General features: G+C 44.7%; 1 protein-coding gene across 1 annotated transcript in view; it reads left to right on the forward strand.

Moving 5' to 3' along the window:
* Window positions 1-392: 392 nt before the first annotated feature.
* LOC127809774 (eukaryotic translation initiation factor 4B2) overlaps window positions 393-13,927 on the forward strand; it is a 39,116-nt gene continuing 25,581 nt past the window's right edge. Inside the window, exon 1 of the mRNA XM_052348837.1 lies at window positions 393-1,758. Within this exon, the coding sequence (XP_052204797.1) occupies window positions 623-1,758 (1,136 nt within the window). The 5' untranslated portion in view covers window positions 393-622. The remainder of the gene's footprint in view (window positions 1,759-13,927) is intronic.

The following is a 13,927-nucleotide window of genomic DNA, read 5'->3' on the forward strand; positions in this document are numbered from 1 at the left end:
AAATCTTTATGACATCACTTAAAGACTTCACCCAAAAACTTTTTTAAATTTCAATAAATTAAAAATACCTCTAAAGTGCTTGTGTCTTAATATTTTTGCTCCAATACCTAATTTAGACATATTTTTAACTCACAAATAAAGTAAAGTAAATAACTTACAAGGACCTTTAAAACTATTTTTTAACCATAAGAGGTCTGAAACTAAATGGGGTCTAAGTGATATTTACCTAAAAAATTATAACTAGTTGATTTCCTTAACGTGGGGGGAACTTGAGTATATTTATAGAATTAGAGGGCGAAAAGACAAAAGATGGCGTAACTGTGAAGAATAGCGGGGCCGTAAGAATATAAATTATAAAAATCACATTTTGTAGCGGTTTTTGTCACGTGTGCCCCCCGCACAGACACACTCGAACCTCCAAACAAGCAGAGCTTTTTATGCCTTTCAGCGGGCTTTGTCGGAGCTCCGGCTCCCTCTAAACGGAGCCCTAGCTCTCGCCCGAATTGCTCTCAGTTATAGATCAATCAATCAATCAATTCATTTCCATATCGCCATATCATTATCATCAATTCATCATATCCCTTGATTTCTCGGATCTGCAGAGGCTTCGAGCAATCCAACAATGTCGAATCCTTGGGGCAATATCGGCCGCCCAGGCGCCTGGGCCGCCGAGTCCGAGCGGGCCGAGGCGGAGGAGCGTGAGCTCGCGCCAGCGGCGGCGGTGGGAGGCGGCGGCGGGGACTCACAGAGCTTTCCCCCCCTGAAGGAAGCCACGGCCGCCAAGCCGAAGAAGAAGAAGATGAGCTTACAGGAGTTCAACTTGCAGACCGCCGCCGGCCGGAGGGCCCCGGCCTCTGGTTTGACGCACGACGAGATGCTCCGGCTTCCGACGGGCCCCATGGAGCGGCCTGCGGGGGAATCGCAGTACGGGCGACTTGGTGGAGGTTTCTCGAACTACGGCAGGTCGGAGGGCATTCCCGGTCGAAACTTTCGCGACCGTGATGGAGATGGGGCCGGTTCTTGGGGAGGCGGCCGTAGATCTTACGGTGGCTTTGATGATGAACGTAGGGCTCAGCCACCGGCTAGGGTTTCAGATTTCGACCAGCCGTCGAGAGCCGACGAGGTTGATAATTGGGCAGTGAATAAGAAACAACTAGGTTCGTTTGATTCCGGGCGCCCGAGTCGGTATGGTTCTCTAGGTGGCGGTGACATTGGAGCAGGAGGAGGTGGTATGTCCAGGGCTGACGAGGTTGATAATTGGGCAGCTGGGAAGAAGCCAATCACGGCCAGGCCTTCAAATTTCGTTTCAAGTTCCCGGGATGCTGGGCCGGAGCCTGATCGCTGGACTCGCCGAGGGTTTGGGGAAACGGAACGAGAGCGTCCCCGATTAGTTTTGGATCCACCTCGGGGCGAGGAGGCAGTGGTTGAGGTTGTGAAATCGAATAAGCCAAACCCCTTTGGAGCGGCGAGGCCTAGGGAAGAGGTTTTGGCGGAAAAGGGTTTGGACTGGAAAAAAATGGATTTAGAAATTGAGGCGAAGAAAACGAGCAGGCCTACAAGTTCCCAGTCTAGCAGGCCTTCCAGTGCTCAGTCAAGCCGGTCAGAAGGACCTGCACTGCAGGGAGTAGAAGGGGCAGTGAAACCGCGGCCCAAGCTGAATCCTTTTGGGGATGCAAAGCCTAGGGAAGTGCTGCTCGAAGAGAAAGGTATGGACTGGAGGAAAATTGATATGGAATTGGATCATCGCCGAGTTGACAGGTTTGGATATGCATTTGTCTATGATTTACTTTGATCAATTCGGATGATTTTGGCGTCTTATGATGGCTGCTGTTTTCTGAATGATAATGCTTTAATGCTTATCTATTACTTATCAAGTCTACGCATTCATACCTTTACTGCGGTTATGCATGTTATATGGTTTCTGTGAGGTGACATCTATGATTCTTGAATAACTAAATATATTTGTTACTTGTTTTAATTAAGTTATTGCTATTATAGACTTGATTGATGGTCAGTAGATATGGCTAATACATCTCCTGATAAGCTGGAAAATCATAAGTTCTTGTCGATAATCTGTATTTTGTAGTTAGCTGAACCCTGAAACAATTGCGCAGTGGCACTGTATGTTCATAACCAACCTGGAAGACTTTTAAGGTGAATTATGAAGTTAGGGGCTTTTTTTTTTTGTTCATGGCAATTATCTTGAGCAACCTGGGGAACATTTCAAGGTTTTTATGTTTGAAAGGTTACATAAGTTTAACCTAAATTTAGAATATTTATCAGATAGTCTATCCTCAACAGTGTCTTCCCACTGGTTTGGTTTACTGCTGCATGTTTGTGTTTATAGATCTAGCAAAACTAATTCTGTGTCTAACTAGAAAATAGAAATCTATTCTAAATCTAGTGTTTTATTAGATGTTCTTTCTTTTTTGTCTTTGTTGGAAATGCAGCGAAATTTATTAAAATGGATATGGATGACTGGTTATGAGGTGACTGAGTCTAGGCCTTATTTACTAGCATCATGCCTAGCAGAATTTTGGACTTCCAGCACGACGGGGAAAAATAGATCAGTCATATAAAATTTAGAGGAAATTCAGGAAATATTATAGTTTTGAGTCACAATGGAGGTAGAAAAAGTGCAGAGAGGATGAAAGGAAAGAAGGGACTTGTCTAGTTATCTACCTGTTTCCTTGTTTACTGCATTGACATTCTTTATGCTAGCTCATCATGAGATGACAAGTTCTATGGGCTTGAAAGCGTATTTTCTTTTAGCTTCTCTATGTAGGACCAAAGAGAGAAAAAGAAGAGAAGAAGAATCACAAGTAGAGAGGAGAAAAACAACAATCTTTGATAAAATAATCAATCTTCCAAATTTGTAAAAACTTCTACATTTCTTAGTTACTTCCAAATTTGAGGTTCACTGTGATGCTTCTAGGATAGGTATAGGAGGTGTGACGAGTCAAATTGAGGTATACCCATATCATTCTTTAGTGAAAAGCTCTCAGCTGCCAAGTTGAGGTATACCACTTATGAGAAGGAGTTTTATGCTATGGTTCGGTCTCTTGACCATTGAAGGTATTATCTTTTATCTCAAGAGTTTGTTCTTTACTTTGACCACCAAGCTTTGTGATATCTGAATTCTGAAACGTGATTGAGAGCCAAATGCTAGGTGGCTTGAGTTCTTGAACGAGCACACTTTTGTTCTCAAGCATCATTCTGATGTTGAGAATCAAGTGGCATATGGCCTTAGTAGGGTCATAGCTACTTTTAGTGTCATGAACGCAAAGTTCATAGGTTTTGATAGGTTGAAAGGCAAGTATGCCCATTGTTCTGACTTGCATCAGCTATGAGGAAGTCAATCAGGGTGACTGCCATGTGTTTGTTGATTTTGTCATCCATGAGGGCTACTTGTTTAGGGATACTAGGGTATGCATTCCCCGCACATCCTTAGGGGATTTCATTGTGTGGGAGTTACATGTTGGGGGGATTAGCTGGCCATTTAGGAAGGGATAAAACAATCATCTTAGTTGCTGATAGGTTCTATTACCCTTCCTTACAACAGGATGTAGGATAGTTTTCCAATGTCACACTTCTCAGTTGGGTAAGGCTAAGAGAAAGAACATCGAACTTTACACTCCTCTTCCTTTGCCACTTCGGCCTTGGAAAGATTGAAGTTTGGATTTTGTCTTAGGTCTTCCAAGAGCATCAGGCCATGATTCTATCTTTGTTGTTGTTGTTGTTGTTGATAGATTATCTAAGATGGCACACTTCCTTCCATGTAGCAAATGTGGTGATGCTTCACATATTGCTAAGTTGTTCTTTAGGGAGGTTGTTAAATTGCATGGGTTCCCTAGTGTCACATTCCTAAGGGTAGGATGGTAATTATAGTTATTTCATAAGCTGGTTGTGCCTATTTGGTTAGGGTTGTGCTGTACTGGGTTGTTAGATCCTTGGATCTGACAGGAAGTTCTCATTGATTTGGTGAGAATCCAGTTAAGAAATTAGAGGAAAATGAGAAAAATTCTAGAGGGGTAGGGAAGACAGAGATAGTAGGAAAATCCGAGAGAGAGAGAGAGAGGAGAGATTGAGAGGGAAATCAGAAGCTTTTTTGATTAATTTTATCTATGCCTTTACACTGAATGCAATTAGTAATTCTGATTGTGGCTAGTATTCGACGCCAAAAGGGCCTCCACTTTCCAAAGTTAATGCTTTCAAAATATTGCAACTCTCTTAACGTCTTTATGGAAGAATGACCTATCATATGCCCATTCCTATTACCTAAAAATATATTCCCCTTGGTTATTAGGTACATGACATGGTGTCATGTACTTACAGGCGAGATAGTAGAAGTAGAAATAGAAATATTGTAATAAAACAAAATTCAGTTAGAGCAGTAGATGTTTGTACATGGGTAGAGCTAAGGCATGTAGTACATAGGCGATTATGAATAATTGGCGGGAACCTATGTACTTGTACGAAGGCTATAAATTGAGGCTAACCCTTCTATTGGAGGCATATGGAAATTGAATGAAAACTCTTTGATTCTCCCTCCATTTCCTTCTCAATTCTCTCGTTCTCTCTATTCTCTAATTCTCTCTCTCCCTCACTTTCATGAGGACTTTTTTGTTTCACCAGTGATCTTTTTCCTTTCAGAAGAGATCAGAATTGACAATTGTCATATCCTTTCAGATTTGACAATTTTGGAATCAGAGATGATCCTTGGCCATGCAATTGAAGGAGACGACAATCGTTGAAGGTACGAGAATGAAGAACTTGGTGCAACAATGTAGATTCGTGATGAGTGATCCGCAAGTGCGGGAGGATCAATTGGAATTGGGACCCAATTAGAACCACAAAGCAATTATGGCTGTCGACAGGAAGTTGGATGTGATAGTGATGCAAATTCAAGAAGAGCTTTAGGGGTTCATGGTGATGTTTGCAAGACAAAATCAGGTGAGTATTTCGCCTGACTTCCCTCCTAGGGAGAGAGTAGAACCGATTCTGTGAGGCCAGGGCAGATCGGATCCAATTCTGCAAGGAAGGGGAAGGAACCAGAGGATATCTGGGACCTTAGTGGGTGGGGAAGATCATGGAGAGCTGGGTGAGAATGGTTGGGAACGACAGCTGGAGGCGCGGGTAGGACAAAATCAGCATGGTTTACCCATGTTGCACTTGGAGATCCCATTGTTTGATGGAGTGAGTCCACGTTGGTGGACCAGAAGGTGTGAGCGAATGTTTGAGTGGTATGGGATAGCAGAGAGGCAAAAGGTGGCTATAGCAACAACATACCTTAATGATGTAGGGGATGTTGATAGAGGACCCATAAGACCCATACATTTCTGTTACCATAAACGGAAGAAGCAGGGGCAGAATAGGGATAAAGGAGGGGAGGAAGGAAACAAAAACGGTTAAAGGGGCATTATGGGGAGAGCAGGCAGGTGGCACGTGCGTACAACAGATTCTGTTAGATGAGCATAGCTGAAGCAACATATAAATAAGGAAGATAGTAGAATAGAGAGGGCATTCGGAAGGAAGGAAGATATTGGGAGAGAGTGGATCTCTCGAAAGTCCATTTTTCCTACTTTTTCAGTGTAATTCTCTTCATTTTATAGTAAATCAAGGTAGATTATCTTCAGTAATCTATCATTTTGGTATCAGAGCAGCAAAATCGATCCCCATGGTGAACCTTAGTGCCGAGTAGGGGACCTGGAAGGGCGGATAGATGGGTTGTACAGTGGGTTGGAGTCGCTGAAATCGGAAGTGCAGAAGGTGAGTGGAATTGAGAAAAACATGGCCACTCTAATGGATCAGTTCGCTCTCGTGATGGTGCATTGGGATGGACAGGAACGAGGGAGAAAAGGGAAGCGGGAGGGAACGGAGATGTCGCAGGGTTCCTCTTCGTTCATGGAGGGAACGCCGGAAGTGAGAATGGGCAGAGGCGAGGGAGATGATGGAGTCGAAGGGGCAGGAAGGTCAGATTACAAAGGGAGGTGCCTGGAAATGCCGATTTTCGAGGGAGAAGATCCAGATGGTTGGATTTTCATGGCTAAAAGGTATTTCATCGTTAATCAGTTGTCGGCGCTGGAGAAGTTGGAATCCGCAGCTCTCTGTTTTGATGGGCCAGCGCTCGCTTGGTTCCAATGGGAACAAAGGCGGAGGAGGATATGAAGTTGGGAAGAATTGAAGTTGATGCTAAGGAACCGATTTAGATCCACACATGAAGGGACTCGGGAGGAGAGATTCCTTGCCCTTAAACAGTAGGGATCAGTTAGAGAGTACCGCCTTTGCTTTGAGACATTGGCTTCACCTCTCAAAGGCTTGCTGGAGGCCTTGTTGGAGGGCCAATTCATCAATGGGTTGAAGCCAGAAATCAGAGCGGAACTGCGAATGCTAGGGCCGAATGGATTGGATCAGCTCATGGAAGTGGCCCAACGAATTGAGGAAAGAAACATGGTAGTCAGAGGAGGCTCCTTTGGAAGTGGTCAAAACAAGGGAATAACTCACTTCAACTCATTTTCGAACCAGCATCGATCAGTGAGCACGGTTGCCCCACCAGCATCGCCAAAGCCAGCAACGACCAATGCGGTTGTGTTGCACCGGAATCCGGTTGCCGGTAAGGGGAGTAATCCGCCTTTCAAGAGACTGAGTGAGGCAGAATTGAAGGCCAAACGGGAGAAGGGCTTATGCTTTAGATGTGATGAGAAGTACTCTATTGGGCATCGTTGCAAAAACAGGGAGTTACAAGTCATGGTAATTTATGACGAAGAGAAGGATGAGCTGGGGGTAGAAGATGAGGTAGATGGAGAGGGTGAATGGGAGGTGCAGGAGGCTAAGGGAGAGGTGATAGAATTGTCTATGAATTCCGTGGTGGGGCTCACCTCGCCCCAAACCATGAAGGTGCGAGGGCAGATTGCTGGCCACGAGATGGTAGTACTTGTAGATAGCGGGGCTACGCATAATTTCGTTTCAGCTGAGCTGGTACAGACATTGGGACTGCCAAGGTTAGAGACGGCGGGTTATGGAGTGATCATGGGAACAGGGATTGCTGTGCAGGGCACTGGAATCTGTAAGGGAGTGCTTCTTTCTCTTCAAAATTTGGAGATAACCGAGGACTTCCTTCCCTTGGAACTGGGCAGTTCTGATGTCATCTTAGGAGTGAAATGGTTGGCAACCTTGGGCAAGGTACAGGTTGATTGGAAGTCCCTAACTATGAGATTCAATGCAAGAGGGGTAATGGTCACGTTGCAAGGGGATCCCAGCTTAAGCAAAACCCTTGTCACCTTGAAGGCCATGATGAAAGCACTAAAGGACAGTGGGGAGGGAGTGCTTCTTGAATTAGGGTGTCTCGCAGCAAATTGTGGGGAATTCACTATTGTCACATAGAGGGGTATCCAGCAAGTGTTGGCCGAGTTTGGTGACATATTCAATGATCCAGAAGGGCTGCCACCAAGGAGGACATGGGAACATGCTATCAACTTACAGCCAGGAGCTTCTCCGGTAAGCATGAGGCCCTATCGTTACCCTTATGTTCAAAAAAATGAAATTGAGAGGCTAGTACAGGAAATGCTTGCTGCAGGGATTATTCGACCTAGTATTAGTCCCTTCTCCAGCCCTGTTTTGTTGGTTAAAAAAAGGATGGGGGATGGAGGTTGTGTGTAGATTACCGAGCCTTGAATAAAGTAACGGTGTTGGATAAATTTCCTATCCTAGTGATTGATGAGTTGTTAGGTGAATTGCATGGGGCCACGGTGTTTTCGAAGTTGGATATGAAGGCCGGATACCACCAGATTAGAGTTAAGGAAGGAGATGTGCCGAAGGTGGCGTTCCGTACTCACGAGGGGCACTACGAGTTCTTGGTCATGCCCTTCGGGCTGACCAATGCGCCGACAACATTTCAGTCCCTCATGAATGAGATCTTCAAAGGTTAGTTGAGACGTTCCGTGTTGGTTTTTTTTGATGATATTTTGGTATTTAGCAAGGACTTGGGGGCACATGAGCAGCATTTAAAGGAGGTGCTGCAGGTGTTGGTTGCAAACCAGCTCTACGCCAACAGAAAAAAGTGCTAGTTCGGGCAGCGGGAAGTGGAATATTTGGGCCATGTCATCTCACGCGAAGGGGTGGTTGCTGACCAGTCCAAGGTTAAGGCCATGCTTGAGTGGCCAAGGCCGGGATCGATAAAGGAATTACGGGGGTTTTTGGGGCTGATAGGGTACTATAGACGGTTTGTTAAAGATTATGGGAAGTTGGCTTGGCCTCTCACAGAAAAACTAAGAAAGAACGGGTTCGGTTGGGATGAAACAGCAGAAAAAGCTTTCCAGCAGTTGAAGAGAGCGATGACCTCCTTACTAGTGTTGGCATTACCAGATTTCACTAAACGGTTTGAGGTGGAAACGGATGCGTCTGGATCAGGTTTAGGGGCTGTGTTGATACAAGAGCATCGCCCCATTGCTTTTTACAGCCATGCCCTTAATCCTAACGGCCGCAATAAGTCGGTGTATGAGCGGGAGTTGATGGCGATAGTGTTCGCTGTCCAAAAATGGAGGCACTATTTATTGGGCCAGAAGTTTATCATACGCACCGATCAAAGGAGCTTGAAGTTTCTCATGGAGCAAAGATTGGTGAGTCCCGAACACCAAAAATGGTTGCTAAAACTGATGGGCTTTCAGTTTGATATCCAATATCGGCCTGGGTGGGAGAATAAGGCAGCCGATGCCTTCTCTAGAATCAATCACCCAGCTAGTCTTTTTGCAATAACAGTTCCTATGGTTATTCAACTTGAACAGCTGGCTAAGGAAGTGGAGGCAGATGTGGAATTGCAGAAATTAATCAAGGAAATCCAGCTGGATCCGTCGACCAAACCCGACTATCAGTGGGCCAATAATCAACTCTTCTTCAAGGGTAGATTATACTTGCCTAAGGGATCGACTTTGATTCCTACATTGATCCAAGAGGGGCATGATAGGAGTTTAGGTGGGCATTCAGGCTTCTTGAAGACATACAAGCGGATAGCAGCGAATGTATACTGGGTTGGAATGAAGGGGGATATCCATCGCTATGTGAACCAATGTGCCATCTGCCAACAGCACAAATACCAAGCTTTATCACCTGGGGGCCTTTTGCAGCCACTCCCAATTCCCGGTTAGGTATGGGAAGATATAGCTATGGATTTTATTGGAGGCTTGCCTAGATTCGGAAATATGAACAACATATTGTTTGTGGTGGATAGATTGAGTAAATATGGACATTTCATAGGGCTCAAACACCCTTTTACTGCTAGCAGTGTGGCTGCGATTTTTGTAAATGAAGTGATACGCCTACACGGGGTGCCTCGATCTATTGTGTCAGATAGGGACAAAGTCTTCATGATCTTTTGGGCAGAATTATTTCGCCTCCAAGGGCAGACGGAAGTTTTAAACCAGACACTAGAAACCTACCTACGATGCTTTGCGTCAAGAAGACCCAAGGCTTGGTTTAGCTGGCTACCATGGGCGGAGTTATGGTACAACACTTCTTATCACACGGCTTCCAAACTTACTCCCTTCCAGGTTGTTTATGGACGGGAGCCTCCGGGGTTATTGCGGTTCGAAAGGGGGTCCACCCTGGTGTCGGCAGTGGAGCAACAGCTGGTTGCGAGGGATCATATGTTGGATGAATTAAAGGCTCAATTACAGCGGGCTCAAGCTCAGATGAAAGCAAGGGAAGATGGGAAAAGGCGGGATGTTCAGTTTGAAGTGGGAGACATGGTTTATTTGAAGATCAGACCCTACTGTTACAAGTCACTGGCTGCACGTCCTAATGAGAAGCTAGCACCCCGATTTTATGGCCCATTCGCTGTGGAGAAGAATGTTGGGCAAGTCGCTTACAAGCTGTCCTTGCCTGCGACTTGCAGCATTCATCTCATCTTCCATGTTTCCCAATTACGCAAGGCCAACGGTATGCTCACTGTCATAACGGATATACCTAGCCAGCTCAATGAAGAACTTGAGATGTTAGTAGAACCGGAAGCCATTATTGGAGTAAGGCTGGGAATGGGTAAGAACTTAAGAGGCTTGGATGTCCTCATTCAGTGGAAAGGGCTGCCACCCTTGGAAGCCACCTGGGAACCCTATGACATGCTCCAGCAACAATTTCCTAACTTCCACCTTGAGGACAAGGTGAGTTCTATGGGGGGAGGCATTGATAGAAGACCCATAAGGCCCATACAGTTCTGTTACCATAGACGGAAGAAGCAGGGGCAGAATAGGGATAAGGGAGAGGAGGAAGGAAACAAAAACAGTTAAAGGGGCATTATGGGGAGAGCAGGCAAGTGGCATGTGCGTACAATAGATTCTGTTAGAGGAGCATAGCTGGAGCAACATATAAATAAGGAAGATAGTAGAATAGAGAGGGCATTCGGAAGGAAGGAAGATATTGGGAGAGAGTGGACCTCTCGAAAGTCCATTTTTCCTACTTTTTCAGTGTAATTCTCTTCATTTTATAGTAAATCAAGGTAGATTATCTTCAGTAATCTATCAGATGCTTGGTACCAAGGGTGGTCCAAGGTTTGGGAGGATTGCAAATGGGAGGAATTCGTAGAAGAATTTTGTTAGAGGTTCGGGGATCGGGGTTTTGTCGTGTACCCAAGGTGGGGGGGTATAATTGTAATAAACAGTAGAAGCTGGTAGGGATTTGTAACTGTGAAACTTCGAGATTGTTGCATGCGGAAGTGGCAACTACTTTTGGCGCCAACTTCCGCTAAGGCCAAGTACATATACGCTCGGCCTATCATGTTGAAAGCATCGAATATCATTTGAGAATTTCTTGTTCTATTTCCCTCTCATTGCATTCTCTAATTTTCCCCCTCCTTCTCTAATTCATCTCCTTCTCTACCTAATTCCCGCCAAGTTCTCTCCACAAACGAGAGAACATCTTGTCGAATCCTAAGGGATTCAACAATTGGTATCAGAGCCCCGATCTTGGTCCCCGAACTTAGACAAGCTTCATTAATGGCAGACGACACTCATATGAAGCAGATAGAACTACAGCTTCAACAAGTGACGGCCACGGTGATGGACGTGCTGGTTAGAGTCGAATCGATAGAGGATTTGATTGGAGTTGTGGTGGACCGAAGGATTAGGGAAGCTTCGGAACGATTGCGTGGGAATATGCGCAATCAGATCAGAGATGAGATGCGAGAACAAAGCAATATGTTGCGTGATCAGATGCAACAGTTCATGCTCATGTTTTCGAGCCAAGCGCAGATGAGGATGTTTCTAGATTTTCCCCTGTGAGAGAGATCAGAACCGATATTGCCAAGAGCTGGCACTGGACTGAGGATGATGGGATCAACGAAAGTGGAGATTAATCCAGTGGCAATGGAGAACAACGGTGCGGATAGGAGACATGAGATCTAGGTCAATTCTAACCACCATAACTTTCCAGTTCCGAAATTGGAACTTCCAGTGTTTGACGAATCCAAGCCACGGTGGTGGATTCGACGATGTGAAAAATTGTTCGGAATACATCAAGTGGCCGAGGAGCAGAAGATTAATTTGGCGGTAGCTTACTTGAATGACATAGGAGACGTATGGTATTAAGGATGGTCGAGAGTGAGGGAAGAATGTAGCTGGAACAATTTCGTGAAAGGATTATGCGAGAGGTTCGGCGAGAAGAGGACTATGGATATAGTTGAGGAATTCAACAAAATGAAACAGAGTAGATCGGTGCAGGAGTATCAGCTCTGGTTTGAGGAGCTAAAATCGATGATGCTCAGTAGGAATCCATACTTGACCGAAGACTATTTCGTGTCAAGTTTCATTAACGGGTTGGGAGAGGAACTTAGATCCGCAGTAAAGATGACAAGGCCCGGGACGGTCCAGGAAGCAGTTGTGAGTGCTCTGCTTCAGGAGTTAAATGTGGAGGCACTGATGAAGAGACAGAGGAGTTAGAGTAGGGGCAACGGCCCGGTCACCAATGCAGGAGGCAATTGCTCTTGGAAGGAGGGGAGATTGAAGAAGACGCAGGAGAAGAAGCGATGGCGGTAGGGGACGATTGGGAGGAGGAAGACAATGGTACGATATCCCTCCATGCCATAAAAGGAGTGGCAAGTAACAAGATTATCAAGGTAGAAGGAACGGTGCAAGAAGGAACACTCATGGTCCTAATTGATAATAGAAGTACCCATAGCTTTATTGATGAGGGGACCGCAAAAAAATTGAAATGTGAGTTATCTAACACTCAATCGTTAGCAGTTACAGTGGCTAATGGAAGCAGGGTGTTAAGCAGATCAGCTTGCGTGGGGTTCTATTGGACAATGCAAGGAGAATCGTTTGAAGCGGACCTAAGATTGCTGAAGTTGGGGGGGTGCCAAATAGTTTTGGGAGTTGATTGGATGAGAGGGGTTAGTTCTATCAGTTTTGACTTTAATAAGATGGAGGTTACGTTGAAAAAGGGAGGCAGGAGGATTACACTTCATGGAAATATGGAAACAGGGTCCTGCAAGCTGATCAAGGGCAAGAGGCTACAGAAATTACTCAAATGTAAGTTTTCTCAAGTTGCTCAATTATTTTTGATTGAGACCAGCGAGAATACAGAGGAACAAGGGGAACAGGAGGGTCAGTGCCTAATAGCTAACAGCAAGCCAACCACTGACCTATGGCAGGTACATGAGCTAACCTCCCTAATGCATTACTTATTGAGTTTAAGGATCTATTTGAAGAACTTAAGGACCTTCCTCCACAAAAGACCATTTGATCATTTTATCCCTTTACAACCAAATGCTGAACCTGTGAATATAAGATCCTACAGGTACCCACCAAAGCTCAAAATAGAAATTGAAAACTTAGTAAGAGAAATGCTGGACAACTCTATAATCCGAGCCAACAAAAGCCCATTTGCCTCCCCCGTCCTTTTAGTTAAAAAAAAGGATAGAACATGGCGTTTTTGTGTCAACTACTGCCAACTTAACCACATCACAATCAAAGATAAATTTCCCATTCCCATCATCGAAGACCTCCTAGATGAACTACACCATGCAACTGTTTTCTCTAAACTCGACTTAAGATCCGGATATCATCAAATCCGGATGAACCCAACCGATATACCCAAAACAGCCTTTAGAACCCACCATGGGCATTATGAGTTTATAGTTATGCCCTTCGGATTAACTAACGCACCAGCCACCTTTCAAGCTCTAATGAACCACATCTTTGAGCCTTATATTCGAAAGTTTGTGTTATTATTCTTTGATGATATATTAATCTACAACCCAACTTTTTCTAAATACTTAGAACACCTTAGAATTGCATTTAGCATCCTTAAACTCAATCGGCTATGCGTCAAAAGGTCCAAATGTGACTACGACCAGAAGCAGGTTGAGTATTTGGGGCATATAATTTCTAGTGCTGGAGTTAGCACTGATCCCAAGAAAATTTCAGCTATGGTAGCATGGCCTAAACCCGTGACCATCAAATCCTTGAGGGGGTTCTTGGGGCTAACGGGTTACTATAGGCGATTTGTGAAGAATTATGGGGTGATAAGTAAGCCTCTAACAGAATTATTAAAAAAGGATCACTTCAAATGAAATGAAGAGGCAGAAAAGGCATTTGGGCAGTTGAAGCAAGCTATGTGCGAAGTACCTGTGTTGGGTATTCCTGATTTTAGTAAACCATTTTTCTTGGAGACCGATGCATGTGGAACCGGGGTAGGAGTTGTGTTATCTCAAGAGGGCCGACCCTTAGCCTTCATGAGTCAAGCTCTAGCCCCAAGACATCAAGGGCTCAGCACATATGATAAAGAGTTGTTAGCGGTGTTGATGGTAGTTGAAAAATGGAAGCATTACTTAGAAGGGGGGCAATTTATAATCCGAACAGATCATGAGATTCTCAAGTTCCTTACTCAACAAAAGTTGCACACTAACTTGCAAAAGAAGGGGATGGCCAAGCTAATG

This window comes from Diospyros lotus, chromosome 9 (assembly GCF_014633365.1).
Source record: "Diospyros lotus cultivar Yz01 chromosome 9, ASM1463336v1, whole genome shotgun sequence".
In the NCBI taxonomy this organism is placed as follows: domain Eukaryota; kingdom Viridiplantae; phylum Streptophyta; class Magnoliopsida; order Ericales; family Ebenaceae; genus Diospyros; species Diospyros lotus.